The following is a 17,650-nucleotide window of genomic DNA, read 5'->3' as shown; positions in this document are numbered from 1 at the left end:
AAGAAAGAGATGTTAAGAGATGGCGCATATGGCAAAGAAGGCAAATTTAACTGCACCAACGCACTTCAAGCAAAAGTGCTATTAATGACAGCTGCCAAATAGAGTACTATTTTGTATGAAATTTAATCTTCACTCTTTTACTATACTGAAGCACTGAAATTTTTACCATTCAAATGTTTTCTTATGAATCATAATAAGGGGCATGCGTCCATGATATCATTATATCAACACATACCTTGTTTTTGACACTATTTTATTTTTCGAAAAACAAGTTTCAGAGTGATATCGTAGAAACTTGAACCAATTTTAGTAAAAATGAATACAATGGTTCGTCGATCCGGGCAAGCTATAGCTCGTTTGAATCGTCTTTCAATTCTATGAAATAGGTCCTTGCTTCATTACGAGTTCAACGAGGTATATCTCGCCTCTCTTGGAATTGTCGGTTTCGTGATAGAGCTGTTTGAAAAATCTGTGGTTTTCAGGTGGAAATTTTTTCACCCTGATTATATCGGGTAATAAGGCTTCGACTTCGTTAAAATTTTAGGGGATTGTAGTGCTCGACTGGGCCGATGACACAAGACATCAAATATATTGGACCGTTGGCTGTACTGGCTCCAGTGACTGTATTAAGAAAAATTTTCTCTGACCAGTGACGCCTGGGCGCATCAATTAACCTGGCGGTCGAGGGTTCCATGGGAACTGGGAACTAGGAAGGCCTTGACTACATACTTCCTAGAAGTATTAAAACTCGGGCTGGAGGGTCTATTGGATAGATAGGACAATTTCTAAAATGTCACCTAGTACTACAAAGAAATTTCGATCGGTTGTCGACCACTTTCATTTTTTTTACCTTAAATTTAATTTACAAAGTGGCTTGATACCCTAGCTTCCAATGATAATTTATCTGACTTTACTTCTTACATAAAATGCGATTTGTGTTTACTTTTCTCTTTCTGAATCAGCCGAGGCTGTGGTTGGCTGGGTGCTTGTGATAAATGCTCATCGGACCTTGGTCTACATTGTGGAATAGTTTGATGTACCAAGAAAACTAGAGGCCATGATCAGTGAACTTTATTTCAACTTGTTTCGTTCTTACATCCATGTTTTCGAAAAGTATTATATTATCGCTAAGAAAAAATAATTAACTCGTCAGCACTTTGATAACATGGACCCAAAGCAATAGCAAGTGCGCGATTCCATTATTATCGGTGTATAGTTCAACGTGTCCATGAGGAATAGTTTCTCGATTTACAAGCAACGATAACGTGTCATTGTTGTGCTTGTTTCGAAGTCGGGAATTGACCAAAGACAAAAATATAGCTTGCGTAAGCGGATAGTTGACTGATTGATATCTGTAACTCGTCGGAGTAAACAAAACAATTGTCTTTAGATTATGTGAAAATTCCAGAAAACTTTCGATCAGACAGAAATTAACGTCGCAAAGATGAAATCCAACATAAGTTAGATTCGGCAATTCGCAGGCTAATTGCTTAATGATCTCACTATTAAAACCTTCGACACATTCGAATATCAATGCTTTCAACGTGGTCAATGCGCACAAGTGACCTACCAATTCGATCGAAAGTGTGTCAATGTTTAAAATAGAAAGATTTTCAATGGTTTTGTGTGCTGCCAAATGGACAAAAAGTGAGTTGAGGCTAGATCTTCCAAAAATCTTCAAATCGATCAGAAGTTCTTTCAGTGCATGAATATTGCCCGAAATGTTTGTCAGATGAAGTGGCCTAATGTCATCAGTTCTGTTTCTCCACTTAACTATACACTCGTTGTCTCGCGATCGTAGCCAGAATGACTCCAAATTTGGCAATGTTATTGTAAAGTTCGCTTCAATCCCATTTTCTGGAAAGCCGCAATCTGTTAACTTGACTCTCTTTAACTGATAATTTTCAGTGAGGAAAGATGTGAACATGTCGATGCATGGTAGAAGAAAATTTCGAAGCGATAAGTATTCCAATTTTTCATAACGTTTCACTACGTCTGTTCCTTCAGGTACGATCCATTTCACCCCATTCATCCTCAGATGCTTTAACGAAACAAAGTGTGTCAAAATAGAGTCAACATCTATTGGGTAAAATGTTAGGCCTCTGAGGCCATCATAATTTAAGATCGTCAATCGATGCAAATTCCAATTCAATCGCTCGCACTGGGTGATGTTCATTGGAACCGAGAAGGCGACATCAAGTACGAGGTCCTGCAACTTAGTGCAATATCGGTCTAGTAAAGGCAGCAATCTAATCGGCTTTTCACTATATTGAAATTCATCGTTTTTGAGCGACAATTTCGTAAGAAACCGACCAAAATTTCGGATGAACCGTTTAGCATCATTCATTGTTATGCCAATGGAATGATAATCTCGATGAAAATACTTTTCCCGTTTCATGCCATAACTTCTCCTGTGCTCTTCAAAAGAAAAATGGCAAAAACTTTGAAAATTTTCATATGCCTCATTCACTACACACATATTGTTGGCAATACACAGTGACGTATCATATAGATATTTCCGTTCCAAACGAAAACCGTCGCTATGTCTGTCGAAATACCAGTGTGAAACTCTTCGAAAATCGCGACATGTTTCGCTCACCGCACACAAATCACTAGCCGGCAAGTAGCTGAAGATTTCGTACAAACAATAGTCGTTCAACCGAAGAATATTTTCACTTTTCTTCCGATAAATCTCGTGACGCCATGAATCTAAGAACTCATCTAACTGCGAACTCGGACCATCTGACTTATATTTGTACGTATAGTCAACGTCTAACGTAGCCTCGTCCTTCTGTTGGTGTTCCTCCATATAACGTTATTCCACTGATGGTGATCCAAATACTTTCCAAATGATTTTGTTAGTCTAATTTTTCACCGTTTCACAATCGCATTGATTTGTTGATAGTATAGCAAGAAAACACAAGATATTGGAATTTTATCAATTTACTGACATTTCCAACAGTCAGAATATCGTATATGTAGGGGGATATCCACAAAGTTATTTATACCTAAAGGGAGGGGAAGTAAATTTGAGTAAATGTCGCTAACATCGCCCAAATGAATTCGAGAAAAGTCTAAGTCATCACACCATACATTTTCAGATAGTTACAGTGAGTTCGTCGCCTCTTATAATAAAGTTGTTTTATCAGCTGTTTTGGACGGACACACAGAGCCAGATAAGAAATATATAAATTGAATAAGATACACACTCACCGAAGCATGTAAGAAAATATTTAAATCACATGTTCCCCATGAAATGTGAGACCTAATAAAAGTCTTATCTTAATTTGCTGTTTGGCTAAATGATAAGAATGAATCCACTTCGAGTGAATGCGTGGATTTATTTCTTTTCGATTCCCGCGCAGTACCGAACCCGGAAAATTTTTTTTTTTGAAAAAGACCGAAACTTGAAAAGTAGTCGAAATACTCAGAATCGAGAAATGTAAGAGTTTTCAAGAGTTATGAGTACTGAAACCATAAAAAAATGAATTTCGAAAATTTGATACTAATAACCCGATGTTCGTGCTCAGATCAGGTTTCTTTTCACTACCGTGTAACCTGCACATCTCTAGTGATACACGGTTAACTTGAACTAACTTGAATAATGTACCACTGAATCAGTTCTCTGTTAAACTTCAGTCAGTTGATTACATTCAATTCAAACATGTCGAAGCCCGAGCTGGTTATCTTTGACACAGATATGGGAACAGACGATGCATGGGCATTGTTTATGTTGCTGAAGGCCGAGAAGAGATACAATTTAAAGACATTAGGAATAACTATTGTTCATGGGAATACATCGCTTGAAAATGCTGCCGAAAATGCTTTGAGAGTTTTGTCGGCCTCTGATCGATTGGACGTAAATTAACCAAATTTAATCGAACACTAAACCATTTGGTTCAATTGAAACTTTGTAAAATAGGTTCGGGTGTACAAGGGAGCCGTGGAACCACTGGTCAAGGAATCTAAGAAAAATTTCTATCATGGCATAAACGGTTTTGGCGATGTTGTGCTCCCGACGACGATTGATTTAAATCTCATTGACTCGGAAAATGCTGTTAATTACATGTATCGCATGGTGAAAGAGGTTCGTGTTAATTAAGGAATTGATTTCTTCAGTGACATGTACAAAATTCAATCGTTTCAGCATCCAAAACAAATATCTTTGATTGCTGTTGGTCCGCTAACAAATGTTGCATTGGCAATGAAAATGTTTCCGGATTTCGCTGACCTGGTCAAAGATATTTGGGTGATGGGTGGTAACTATAGCGCCATTGGAAACTGCAAATCTGAGTGCGCCGAGTTTAATTTCTTTTCCGATCCTGAAGCCGCTTATGTAGTGTTAAAGAACACGAAGCGGAAAATAACGATTGTTCCGTGGGAAGCGTGCATGCAACAGACCATCGACATTTCAATGGTTGTAGTGAATGCTGTGTAATCTAAGGAAAAATTTGATGGAATGATTTGCGTTTTATTTCTGCAGGACTACCGATTCAATGAACTTGCCAATATTAAAAGCTGCGTCACGGATGTCATGAATCCAGTCGATGAAGCTATTTACAGGCCAAAAAATAAGACCCAGTGGAATCCGTGCGACGCTTTTCTGGTTTCAGTGTTTTTGGAAAATGTGAAGGCCGTAAAGAGATCAACTGACTGTTTTGCAACGGTGGAGTGCAACGGCGAAATGACCAGAGGGCAAGTGGCCATTTACCATATGTCTGGATCGGAGGAAAATTTCAACGTAACCATGATTGAGGCCGTAAATACGGATGTTTGTAGAGAATTGTTGCGTTGGACAGCTGTTTGGACTGAAGATTCACCGGAGCTCGGTGACTGACTCTTTAAATAAAATACTTTTTACACCTCGAACGAAGCGTTTTCCATTCCCGGTTTCAGTGCTGCTTAAATGCACGGAAATATTTTGTTTTAGAAACAGTCGAAATCCTTTCCTATAGAGATTTAGTTTTCCTCGAGTGTGGAGATGTTCGGTGAACTAGCAGGGCATTAGGGTAGGATCGCAGTTCACTCCAGTTACTCACCGTTACTCACACTGCAACAATGGAAAGAGAGAGCCGTTGAACCGAGTAGTTTTTCTGTAAGTGGAAATCAAGCCTAAGACTTTTATATTTCAATTGATCAGCATATAAGTGAAAAGAGAGAAAACTTTTAGATTGTCAGGAATTTCGCACATGAAGTATATTCTGTGGGTGATGGAATTTAGCACAAATCACATTTATGTAGTTGTTATGTGTATCTGACCCATTCTTCTCATTTATCGAATTAGTAAGCAATGCTATAATTAGCAATGAGGAGGATTAATCATTACATGAGAGAAAATTTCCCAATTCATTTTGAAAGATACCATATGCCTTCAACAGGTGTACTCTACAAAACGAAAACCGTATAGTAGCCATGACTCGTTTAATCAATAAAATAAGCAAAACGCAACACTGACTCTTCGTGTGGTCCTTCAGTCAACAAAATGGATTTGAAATTGAACGACGATGATACATCCTTGCGGTGAATTAATTTATAATTTCATCCATTCCACCAATCAATACTGATTTTGTCGTCTAGGTGGGCAAAATATCAAGAAATCAAAAATGCATCGTTCATTCACGACAACATACTACTGTTCGGTGGTGATAATTCACTTACATTCGTAAACTTGAGTGATGGTAGCAGCAATTCACAGTCTGTTACCGGTAATATTGGAAATGGTGTAACGTGTTTCGTAGGCCACAAACTCTATGGCATATTTGCATTTTCCGGCGCATGCATTAGTCCCAAGATTGTGCTGTGCTCATATCCGGACTTTAAGCAAATCAGTTGCTTCCAAAGTAAGTTCGACGATTTGATTTTTCGAGAAGTCGGTTATCTAGGAATTTATTTGCAGGATCTGATAGTGCACCTTACTTAACAATGAAATTCTCGGAAACGGAGCATCTGATTGCTGTGGCTGGTCTTCCCAAATATGAACTGGAAATTTGGAACTGGAGAACATCAAAATTGTTAGCTGTAGAACAAATGGACATTCAGATGGATCATCAGGTTTTAAGGTGATCAGTTCGTTAACGTTTAAAGTTATTGAACCAGTAAGAAGTATTGAAGCGTGTGTCAGTTAATATACCCTTTATGATTCTCTAATTGCAGAGTCAGTCATTCATTACCTCTGACCATCACCCAATACAATCCTGACGATGGAAATATGAATTTCTGGGAAGTGCACACTTCGGTGGACACGGCAAAGTTAATTAAACGCAAAATAAAATGTCCATTCAAAGATGCATCGGGACCATTCCAAATGTGTTATGGCATCGACGGGTGCATATTTTTCATGAACAACAAAAGTGTAGTGTACCAGGTACTGGTTTACTTGCAGGTCTGTTTCTTTTTCTGCCACTAACTCTGAATGATGATTTCAGATCTATCCAACGTCTAATAAATGCAATCAAATTATTGTTGCATCAAGTGAGGTTGAAGATATCAGCACTCATATTAATTGGTACAAGGGAGGACTGGTGATTGCATGTGATGGATATCTGAGAGTAAGTGCATCAAAAGGATTCAGATTTCGTGTTTCATTTTCTGCAAACTTGAATATCGGGTCTGAGTGATCCTCATACTTGCAGTACTTCAAAAAAATCGTAAAAGACTGGGTAGAACAATGGAATATATCGTCGAGCAGTGCAATAACTTCCACATTCTGTTACAACATGGAGTTACTATTGGTGGCCTGCATCGATCGAAATTTGATGAAATTAATTGATGATTCCGATGCTAGTCCGCCAAAGTTGGAAATGGTCACCCAATTTGACACGTAAGAAGCTGTGATTAGCTCCGACATCATAGTCTAAAAATGATCCATTTACTACTCCGCAGGGCGATAAAATATTTAGCGATAATAAATCCAGCCGGAAAGTTTGTGGCAACAGTGAACTCGTCGAACGACTTTTGCGTTGTTGAAGTAGCAACCGATAAAAAGGTTCACTCAAACTGCTATCGATGAAGCAAAGTTTTCTAAATCTTTGCATCACTGCAGGTATCAAAAATCGTGTTAGACAATATATCTGCCATGGTAGCACACCCTAAATTACCAATTGTGGCTTATGGTAACGCGCTTGGCTATTTATATTCGCTATCGCTAAGTGAACCAGTACAACCTAAATATTTGTCCAAATTTTACCTAACCACCCGCTGCATCAAAAGTCTAAATTATTCGTCGAATGGCCGTACAATCGTTGCTTACACTAGCGATAATAATATTTTCGTAGCTCAGGTTAGTTCACGCAAATAGACTGCTCGAGACAGTGTGCCCTCATCGAGAATTCGTTTTAGTATCTCGCCGGTGGAAAAATGTATGTAACAAACCAGATACCACTAGCGACGAAGCTTTTACATCTAACAGTCAACGACAACTCTATAGAAACTCACATTACTGCCCTATGTGTGACAACAAATGACGCGACCAAAATGATTTCGTCTGACCAGTTACTGCACATTACAGTCGTTGGCGGTAATTGTACGACCAATGAAATCAATTTGTCCAACGATTACACATCAATCGAATACCTAAACGACGGACTGGACAAATTTCTTGCCGTACCGTTTAAGAAGACTGAATTCGAAATTATTACGCTAACGCGAAGCAAGCGATTTGAAATTGCGACCACCATTCGAACGCCACATTTGCTGAAATATTTTCAAGTTCAAATTTATTCGAAGTTTTTCGTTACTTTTGGTATTGACGGTTTGGTGAATGTGTGGGACTCAAATACATTCCAAGTGATCACCTCATTTTTTCCGCACAACAAAAGGTTCGGCGGTGTAATGAGATGTGTTGTTGATGCGAATTTGAGGTAAATTTAGATCTCGATTACCAATTGAATGATCTCGTAAAAAGCTTTGACTCGTTTCTTTGGCTACTGCTTCGGTAATGAGCATCATTTCCTTTGAAAACATTTTAAAAGAAGATTGCTCGACTCAACATGACTTTCTACAAAATAATCGATCACTCCCAGCGTCTATCTCCTTTTGATCATTGTAGGTTTTTCATTACGTTGGGTAGCAGCAATAACTTGATGTGTACAGACCTATCAAATAAGTTTCATAAATCAACAAAAGAAGCACTGCAAACGGATACAAATCTCGCCGATTTCAAGAAGACAATGGATGTTGATTTGTCTCCGAAAGGTGAAGGTACGTACCTATTTTGGCTCTTTTGCTTATATGCTATGCCGAGAAATTATAACAGTCGAGCGTAGACGATCTGTAGGTATTTTCGAACCTTTAATCAAGAACCAATTGTATCAAACGCCTGAATAGTGCGAATTCAAATCCTTGAGACCAGAATCAGACCCTATTTTCGAGAAAATATTCTCTTGAAAAATCTCGCATTTTTTTGAAAATCCTTTTCCAGAAATCTAAGGAAATTCAAGGGAATTCAAGAAAATATTTTCATAAAAGGAAAAGGATCTGCTAGTCGAACTCTGTGCGCAGGTCATTTGAAATGTATTGTGTTCCAAAAGGAAAACCTTTTGATGAAAGACTGAGATACTTAGACATAGAATCCATCAAATACCGCAATTAGAATCGTTTCTATGATAGATAATCAAGAAGCTCCTTTTGTCCAGAGAAAACATGGCTACAACAAAAATTGGAATCAGAAATGGAACAGGAACGGAAAAATTTCCAGACCGATCGGCAATTACTTCTGGAAGATTTGGAAAAGATCAAAGAAAAATTGCGAAAGCTCATCGACGAAAATGAGACCGTACCCAGCAACACCAAATTGGATATCAATGAGTTCAATTTGAATGCCGAGGCGACGGATACGTTTTTAGAGGAAGCACAACAGGATCGGCTCGAAAAAGAAGCTTATCTGACGCAATTTTGCGTATCGCAAAGTAAAATAACGGAACTTATTCTAGCGAGCACGTGGGATCCGATTGATGTTAAGGGGACCACGTTGCGGGGAGTCTTCACGAAATTGAAAGTCGAAAACTATGCATTGCTGAAGGCCAGTGAAAACATTGAGAACGACTTAGCGCGAACTATTTTATATCGCAAAGCCGAAAATTTAGTCAGCCAGGACGATATTTTTGAGCCGTGGATACCAAAGACAACCAGTCAACTGGAAATTGGTCTATCTAAATTGCCTGGTTATAAACGGGACAAAATTGGCGAAATTAACTACAACGATAATGATCAGGTGGAACAGCAACCGAATTCCAATTACATTTTACCGTTAAGCGGCACCTCAAGCCACATCTATATTCGTCCATTTCCATACCGGTACAATCAAATGGAAGTCGTCACGTACCAGCAAATGTATGCCGAAACTGTTATGGGTTTCGTAAGTAAATAATTGTCTTGACGCGAAAAGCGTGTCTAACGACCAACCCCTTTACTGTAACACAGCACGACATTCTGGCCCTCCGCAAGTACTTTAACAAAATTTTCGATAAGATGAAAAAAACGAAAGATTATGAGATCAACTTGGTGAGAGAACGGAACCAACGATTGCGGCACATTCAGCACGAGAAAAATACTCTTGAAAAATTGAGAAAGTCATCTGTCGAACATTACAGAGAAATTGTCGATCCGGAGTACATGCACGACGAAAATCCCAATTCGATTATTAAGGCAAGAGCCCCATCCAACCCATTAGCTATTACATCAGTTAGACCTACGACTTGAAAAAAAAATTATTTCAATAGGTCGACGAGTCAGAAATAGGTGTACGACCTTACATCACTGAAGCGGAGCAGAAATTGTTAGATGAAAAGAATGAAGAAGCAATGCGCCGCTACCGTGAACTTATGGCTGATGATTTTCCCGATCGAGCGTTAAATGTGATGATGAACGGTGTACTTGAACAGAGGTAAGTTCTACCTGTGAATCAATTTGGGTCCAGCAAAATTCACCGCCGAAGTCATGTTACTGTAGATGGGAAGATGAGATTAAAAAAGATCCACAGCAACCAGAATGCCTTACTTCGGGCAAAGATCCAAAGAACTACACTGCAGCTGACATAGCATCCATTGCTCTTTATGAAAAGCAGATGAAGCAAATCAACGACGAACGCGACAGGTATTTTGTCAAGCTGACTGAAGAAGAGCAAATGATCGAAGAATTGTTAGAGAAGCAGGTCAAGTCGTTCAATACGAAAGTGGGCGAAACGTATTTACAAAAGTTGCACATCGAATTTTGCGTCGCATGTGAAGAGCTGAAATTGTTGCGCTATCATTTGCTCAATTTTAACCGACAGTTGCTGTCGAAGAAAGAGAAGGACCTTTAGTAACGAATGACTTCCCATTTCTCCATGATCAAATTGTTTCAAGGCCTTCTCGTTTCAGCAAAGAGGTACAAGAGCTGAAGGATGAAATCGAAAAGTTCTCTGTGACCCATAATTTCCTTGAATTTACTTTCCTGGGCTGCCGCACGAGATACGAAGAGTTAAACGAAAGAAATCGACTGTTGGATAAGCAATTCAAAAGCAGTTTCCTGTTGAGTGCACCATCGCAGGCCGTTGTCGATCAAGCATATCGAGTATTCAGGTGAAAAGCGTTTTATTCTTGCTGTTCCAACTTCCAATGCTTGATTCAATCGTCTGCTTAGACGACGTCCAAAGTGGCAAATGCGTGCATGGCAAACCGCAGCCATACTCCAAGACATGGCAAAACGTGTAAATATTGGCGATTGTAGCACCAATGGACCACCACTACCGGAAGTTTGTTTCACTCATCTGGAATACCTGGAAAAGGTTGATAAGTTTAGCAATGCTCCGAATCTTATGGACCAGACAAATTGGCCAATTCTGTGCAAAATGAGACGTGAGAAAATTGAAGTTGAATTCAAAGTTAGGAGCTGTGGAGCATTACTGGCTGAGGCTGAAGGTATGGACGTTGTGTGCGTCATAATTAATAATTTTTCATTTAATTTTCCCTAATTTTCAGCTTCTGCGAACGCATTTTCGAAAGAAATAAATTTGAAAAGGCAAAAGTTAGCCCAATTTGACATGAAATTGGGTGAGCTGCGTGAGGAACAGGTTCACACAAAACATTCTACTATGTCATGGAAACGCAATTTACTTTAACTTTCCCGATCATTTCTTAGAAATCCAATTTAATCAACCGGTCAATTCAAATATGCCTGAAGGGAGGTGCCATCGAAATTCCATTGACCGGTTCCATTAAGGACTTCGACACGGCCGTATTGCTTCATGAGTCAGATGTTTATGAAATCAATGAAATAATCAGGGTATTTATCGTGGCGTAAGCCTCAATCCAACGAATTTTCATCATTTTTTACGGTGTAGAAAGCTGGCAATAAGAAGCTTAGAGTCATGGAAAGTGCTGCGGTGTTCCGTAGGAAAATCATTCATAAGGAATGGCAACACAAAACGCTGCGAATTAAAATGCGCAACAAGGAGGATGCTATAAAATGCATCGAAAAGTGTAAAGTGAGTGTGTTAGGTGTGCTTCAATGGAACTGTTGTAGCAGTAGCGTTTGTCCGAGTATTGCACAAATTTCGTAATCTTGCACATGCACATCAAAGAGTCGTTATGCGATAGGTAATACGTAACTTCTAAGAGGTCTGGGAGTTTGGACACACTCAATGAACTTTAGCTACCTATGGTTGTAGCTCCTGAGTGAGGGAGGGCTACATGAAAAACTTCCGTTGAAACTCTGAGTTTCGCTATAAAATTGTTACTGTATAGCTAAGGGAACGGGCGAATGAAAAATTTAATTTTCTCATTTGTCCATGACAACAGATCACAAAAGAGGTACAGAACTGGTTGCAATATAAGCAATTCGGACGAGGTGAAAATATATCAAACACAGATTTGGAACGCGAACGAGAGTCTGTGTATGCTCGTATGGAGATTAGCTGTCGCGACATGTAATTACAATTCATTGACTTATCCCAGAAACGTCCACTTAAGTTTCAGTTTCTCAAAAACGTTCCGCAGAATGAAACAAATTCAGTTTGTCGATCGAAAGATACTGGAGAAGAAGGTGGAGAGTTCAAATCTGGACAGAAAAATTCAATTGGTAAATTTGGATGTTGCCGAACTGAACTTAAAAAGAAATCTGGAGCACGAAGAAATGTGTGAAAAGGAACGGAAAATCAGGTAGGGACAATTGAAAGTAGGGTCGAAATTTAGTAGAAACAATATTCCAACGAACTGAAAATCCTTGTAGGCTTGCGTTGTTGGTGGAAAGATCGCGATTAGTTAAACAAGTACAAAAGCAACATGCCAAAATTTTGGAGCTAACCACAATGTTAGAGCTACAACGTTTGAAGACATATCCGACGCTAAATCTACAATCGACAAATTAACGTTCCATCCTCTTGGAAAATGTTTGAATTACGCAAATGATTCATTGTTCAGAGGTCGTCACAATAAAGAAATATTACCATCATAACACAGTCCATGCGTCTGCGTCATTTCTTCCGTAAACAATATTGTCTCACGGTTGTTGCGTTTACCTAATAATAGAAAATTGATAAATCATAGGGGGGAATCATATGGCAAATCATTGTGTAAGTGTGCAAACGTTGTTTTGATAGCCGAAGCAAAGAAAAACCTGTGATGCGACAAGAAGAACCTCAAAGAGTATATACTTATACCAAAATCGCAAATAAATTTTCGTCTTCAGGCAATCAGTCTTTACGATGTATTGACCTGAATCAGATAATTCTTGTCGTGTTAATTCTAGCGACTTATTCCGCAAGTTGGTACGTTACAAGTTACATGTCTTTCTTCAAAAATATTGCAGAGTTACTATCTTAAAACCTTAGCCAATGATGACCCCTACATTCCACTTGTCAACGAACAACGAATTTTGGACGAGTGCATTGAAATTTCCATTTGAAACTGCTCGAAATCTATAGGATTTCTCTTATAGCAGCCTTCATCGACTTCATTTCATCTACTACAGTGAACCGATTTCATAAGACTCCAAGATGCTCGAAGAAAAGTCTGATAAAATTCTATTTTCGTTTAAAGCTTCGTTAGTCACGAGGTAGACGATATTCAACAATTCTGGGTCCTTTCAGGGTTTTTTTAACAAACTACATACACAGGGTCGCAGATACGTTTCTATTGAGCTGAGAAAGTGTAAATTTTACGAGGACGATTTACTAATAAACAATTTTTGAAATTGTAGGAAATACGACGTTACGTCTTTAGAAACAACAAGTCATCTGTTATCGACGGTAACAAAAAAGGTTAAATGATGAACAGTAACTGGTATTCTCTTATAATAGCCAAATGATGAAAACTATTGAAGTAATAGATTTTTTAATCAAACATTTCCAATCTGCAGGTGCGTATAACGATTACACCGTGAAAAATGTTTATTCTACGTTTCAACCAATACCATCAGGTGGTTTTCAATTGTTTTTATTTATTTTTTCATTTTTACAAAACCGCACCTGAACTGAAATTAAACAAAACAATAACAATATCCACTTGTGGTGAACATAGCCCGCACTATAAATGCAGTTCCGCTGAGTAGTCATCGGAAAAATGTGAATGAACTCTTATGTCTTCATCGTATACGTATTATGGTAATTGAGTGTTTTTAGTAAAAAAAAACCTATTTTTAAAGACCTTTAAACAACAATACGTAATAATTAACACAGACGAGTGGTGAATAATTTTATGCTTAGTGATATGTTTTATTGGTGTCATAAATTAACGACGTCATACACCACGCTTACAAACCCTATTACATTTCAACCTTTTTTTGGAAAACATATTATTTCTGGTCTTTAAATTTAGAGAATCTCCATGTAATTAATTTAGAAAGTTATATACAGATTAATGTATCCGTTACGTCATAAACTGTGCGCACTCAGTGGTAGATTAATGATGAGAGTTTTTCTTCCAAATAGTTCTCATGGTGACGTCAAAAAATAGGCACTGGTGAAGAAGCAGTCGATGAATTAAGAAGATTTCATAATTGACTGCTATCGACAACACGGCAACCAGAAATGAGCGCGAGTTGTAGAAAGTTTTCTCTTAAATTCACCTACAAGATTTACCTACAAGATTCTTACGGGGTAGTCTGCTGCCTTGAGTGTGTTTGATAGAGGTGAAAAATTTTGACGATAAAAGTTTCCTTCAGTACAGTTCTGGGTAAATAGAATTAGGTCTTCATTATTCGATTACGAACATTTTTCTTTTGAATTCCATTAAATGCCTCTTACTCGAATTTATTTATTTAAAAAAAAATGTATCTGCTGCTCCCAGTCTATATTTAACTTTATACATAACAACAGACACCATACAGAGAGTATATCCCATTAAATGTAATACAATAGCATGCTATGCATATAATTACGAGTATCAATACCTAGAATTTGACGACCGATCTTTTCGCGGTAGAAAACATACAATCAATAAATATATGCAAATTGTTATGGTTGCCACATAAACGAAGCTTGTGAATTGTTTTCCGGTACATATCGGATACTGTGATATCGTAAACATGATGGATCTTATAGATAAACGAGAAGAAGTCGATGTAATAGCTCAGTGAATAGATCTCAGGGAAAATTAAAACTCCGAAAACTCGCTAATTTTTCCGTCGCTTTTTATCCGTTTCTCTAAAATACCGACAGATTCACACACTTCATGAACTTTCGACTGCCTTAACATATAAAATCCATTACATAATAACAACGGATAAAAGTGAAAAGTGTTTCGGCTTCGCCTAGAACTGGACTTTCCAACTTTATACCCCTTGTTATCCTGTTACGGACGGCAAGCATATGACAAGTATTATTATCTGTTTTTTTTAAAGAAATCCTTTATTTATCACTCCAATAAATTTCTGTGTGGAGTACAATGTATCAACTTTTTACTTCGTATACAGGGTTTCGCTTTAATATAAATGGTCTTAACAGGTAAACAAAAAAGTTGGTATAAGACTTGGTCCAATTTAAAATCTAATTTTTGGGACGCATATAAAGGTAATAATTGTCTAATTGTCGGGTCTATTACTTCTATCGATAACAGTGTTTAATCGGTCGATTTCAAATCTTGTACTTCAATTTTTTTAACATGCATTTTACTATTTAAAAGATTACTCAGAGCTTGTCATTATTTTTGTCGTTGTTATCGATAACAGATGAATAGCCGTATGTGACAGATTAAGTAGGTATTCATCGACTATTTCATTTTTTTTTGTATTTGTATTGGACACATTTGCCACTGTGCTAAGAGTTTAAGTTGATTCTACCCCAATACTCAATGTTCTCTATCTGGCAACCCAAATTGCAAGATTCCCACAAACTAAACGAGTCAACACTAATTTAATCTACTAATACTGAACTCAAGTAACCAGAAATTCACTCTTGGTTTCAATTAAATTTTAATTGCCTTAAACATTTATATGATGAAGCATTCATTATAAGTATGTCGGTAATGAGAAATAAGCCACACTGGTTCGGTCTCTTGTAATTCGGTTTAGATTAATGAGATTACAATTCATCAGATAAAAGTTCTGAGTAAATATCAATTACGTCTTAGAAATTATCAATCAGTCAATGATCAGTCAAACGACTTAAGGAAAATAATTTACTTGCTCTTGATCATCATATGCGATGTAGACAAGTCTACCCCTCGTTATGCACCGGATCAAACATTTCTCGTCTTAAGTAGTTGTACGATGTGGCATAGGTTTCAAATCGTAGCCTTATGATATACTGATACACATGGGCTTTGGTCTCATGGTTCCGTTGATTGTTAATAAAATATTACCCAATCAAACACGATGATTTGCCATGACTTCAACAGTTTATTTATATTGATGCGACAAAAAAGACTGCTCACAATAGTGGCGCAGCCAGTAAAAAATCGATCTTCAACAGTTATTTACATAAAATGGTATAATAAGTGGAGAGGCGAATTTTCGTGTGAAATGTTTAAATCCGAGGCGAAGCCGAGGTCAATAAATACACGAAAACAAGACATTTCATTTTTATCATCGCGAGTTATGTTACGGCCGTCGAAATTTCATGAAACTCGTTAAACAAAACGATTCTCTACAATAACCTGTTACAGACGGCTGTCATCTGTTATCGATAACGACAGCAATAATAAATGACAAGCTCTGACTAATGGGGTCTTATATAGCAAAAAGCATGTTAAAAACAAATGAAGTAAGAGGATTCTGAAATCAATCTCTGAAAATCTTCGATCAAATGAAGTAATAGATCAGATAGTAAAACTGTTAATATGTTTGCCGTCTGTGACAGGTTTCCTTAGTGACGCTGAAGTGATTCCTATCTGCGGTAGTAAACACCTCCATCTATTCTATTTTGTGTAAACCGTGACGGCAATGTATATTGATCTTAAACGGACAGGAAATTACAAAACAATCGAATGAAAGTCACATTGTACTTATCAAAGAGCTTTTCCGATTTTCTACGGCTACCTTTTGTTTTACTAACATTGACATTATTTGCAGCAAATTCAATCAAGTCATGCCGCTATATGATCGACGATCAATGTATAGACGTAAATATTACTTCGTATATCCATAACAATTCGCCAATATCAATGGCAAATGATGTTTGAATAAAAAAAAGTAACTAAACCATAACCAGCTCAAGGAAATTAAGGTTACAATTCGTTTACAGAATCTAATCAATTTAATTTAATAACAAAAAACATTTTTTTATCGACTTCATTTATTTAGTTTTTGATTTGTTTTTTTTTGTGTAAATCAATAAAAAATTATTATTTTTTCTTTCCATGTTCAAATGTAACGTTAGCTTGAAGTGATAAGCTGCGTCTTAAAGACCTCATATTAAAGCGAATGAAGTTCAAAGTAATGAAAAAAAAAATGATATCATCGGTCACCAAACTTTGGCGCTATATTATAATAAAGAGTTCTGAACAAAACTTTTATTTTTTTGTCACAATGCAAACGACATTTTTTAAACTATAGAACTGTATTATAGGGACTCCTTTGTTCGCGATCGCGTAATTAGTTCATGATATCAGAGTCAGTTGTATAACTGAAATTCAGAGGCGTTCGCATAGAAGATTGGATAAATTAATAACAAACATTATTATTAGTTTGATGTGTCCAGTGCAACCATTGAAGATCATTCTGACTAACAAGTTGAGGAATCACTCAAAAATCCGTACCCACTGACTTTATAGGAAAAACTTTTCCCACATTTTCTGAAATTTTTCTTAATTTTTTCAAATTTTCGACTTCTAGGACATCTGGTTTTATTGCAAGAAAATCTAATTTGACGACAGTTTTTAGTTTTTGTCAAGTTAGGTTTTTCCTTATAAAAATAACAAATGTAACTACAGCTACACATATGACCGCAAAGACCTAACTCAAATTTTCTTTTGTGCTTCTGTCAAACTTGACAGAAAAACAAAAGAAAAATTGAGTTAGAACTCCGTCGCGTCGCTGGGTGTAGCTAGAGTAAATGGAACTATACACATAGCAACGCTTAAGAGACCTAATTCAAATTTTTCCTTTGTTATAATGTCAAACTTGACAGAAGATCAAAAGAAAATTTGAATTAGATCTTCGCGTTGCTATGTGTACCTAGACGCTAGAGTAACTCTCAGCGTTTGCCCACCATCGCCTGAAGCAAGTAGTATGTGAT

General features: G+C 37.3%; 2 protein-coding genes across 2 annotated transcripts; both read left to right on the top strand.

The window, feature by feature from the left end:
* The first annotated feature begins 7 nt into the window (after positions 1-7).
* LOC119068343 (probable uridine nucleosidase 1) lies at positions 8-4,869 on the top strand. The gene is made up of 5 exons (XM_037171899.1): positions 8-45; positions 3,640-3,859; positions 3,923-4,087; positions 4,148-4,417; positions 4,484-4,869. Exons 1-5 carry the CDS (start codon positions 20-22, stop codon positions 4,835-4,837), a joined length of 1,035 nt encoding a protein of 344 aa, XP_037027794.1. The 5' UTR covers positions 8-19; the 3' UTR covers positions 4,838-4,869.
* Positions 4,870-5,433: 564 nt separating this feature from the next.
* On the top strand, positions 5,434-12,431 carry LOC119068342 (cilia- and flagella-associated protein 43). Its single transcript, XM_037171897.1, has 22 exons — positions 5,434-5,520; positions 5,578-5,840; positions 5,897-6,059; positions 6,154-6,364; positions 6,426-6,548; positions 6,633-6,820; positions 6,883-6,985; positions 7,043-7,279; positions 7,339-7,859; positions 8,048-8,199; positions 8,634-9,355; positions 9,421-9,645; positions 9,720-9,883; positions 9,949-10,299; positions 10,359-10,559; positions 10,621-10,898; positions 10,959-11,050; positions 11,119-11,262; positions 11,321-11,464; positions 11,778-11,905; positions 11,976-12,137; positions 12,208-12,431. The coding sequence occupies exons 1-22, from the start codon at positions 5,483-5,485 to the stop codon at positions 12,344-12,346; spliced, it is 4,749 nt and encodes a 1,582-aa protein (XP_037027792.1). The 5' UTR covers positions 5,434-5,482; the 3' UTR covers positions 12,347-12,431.
* Positions 12,432-17,650: the final 5,219 nt, after the last annotated feature.

The sequence above is a fragment of the Bradysia coprophila genome, assembly GCF_014529535.1.
Source record: "Bradysia coprophila strain Holo2 chromosome X unlocalized genomic scaffold, BU_Bcop_v1 contig_173, whole genome shotgun sequence".
Lineage (NCBI taxonomy): Eukaryota > Metazoa > Arthropoda > Insecta > Diptera > Sciaridae > Bradysia > Bradysia coprophila.
This window is presented reverse-complemented; position numbering and strand designations above follow the sequence as displayed.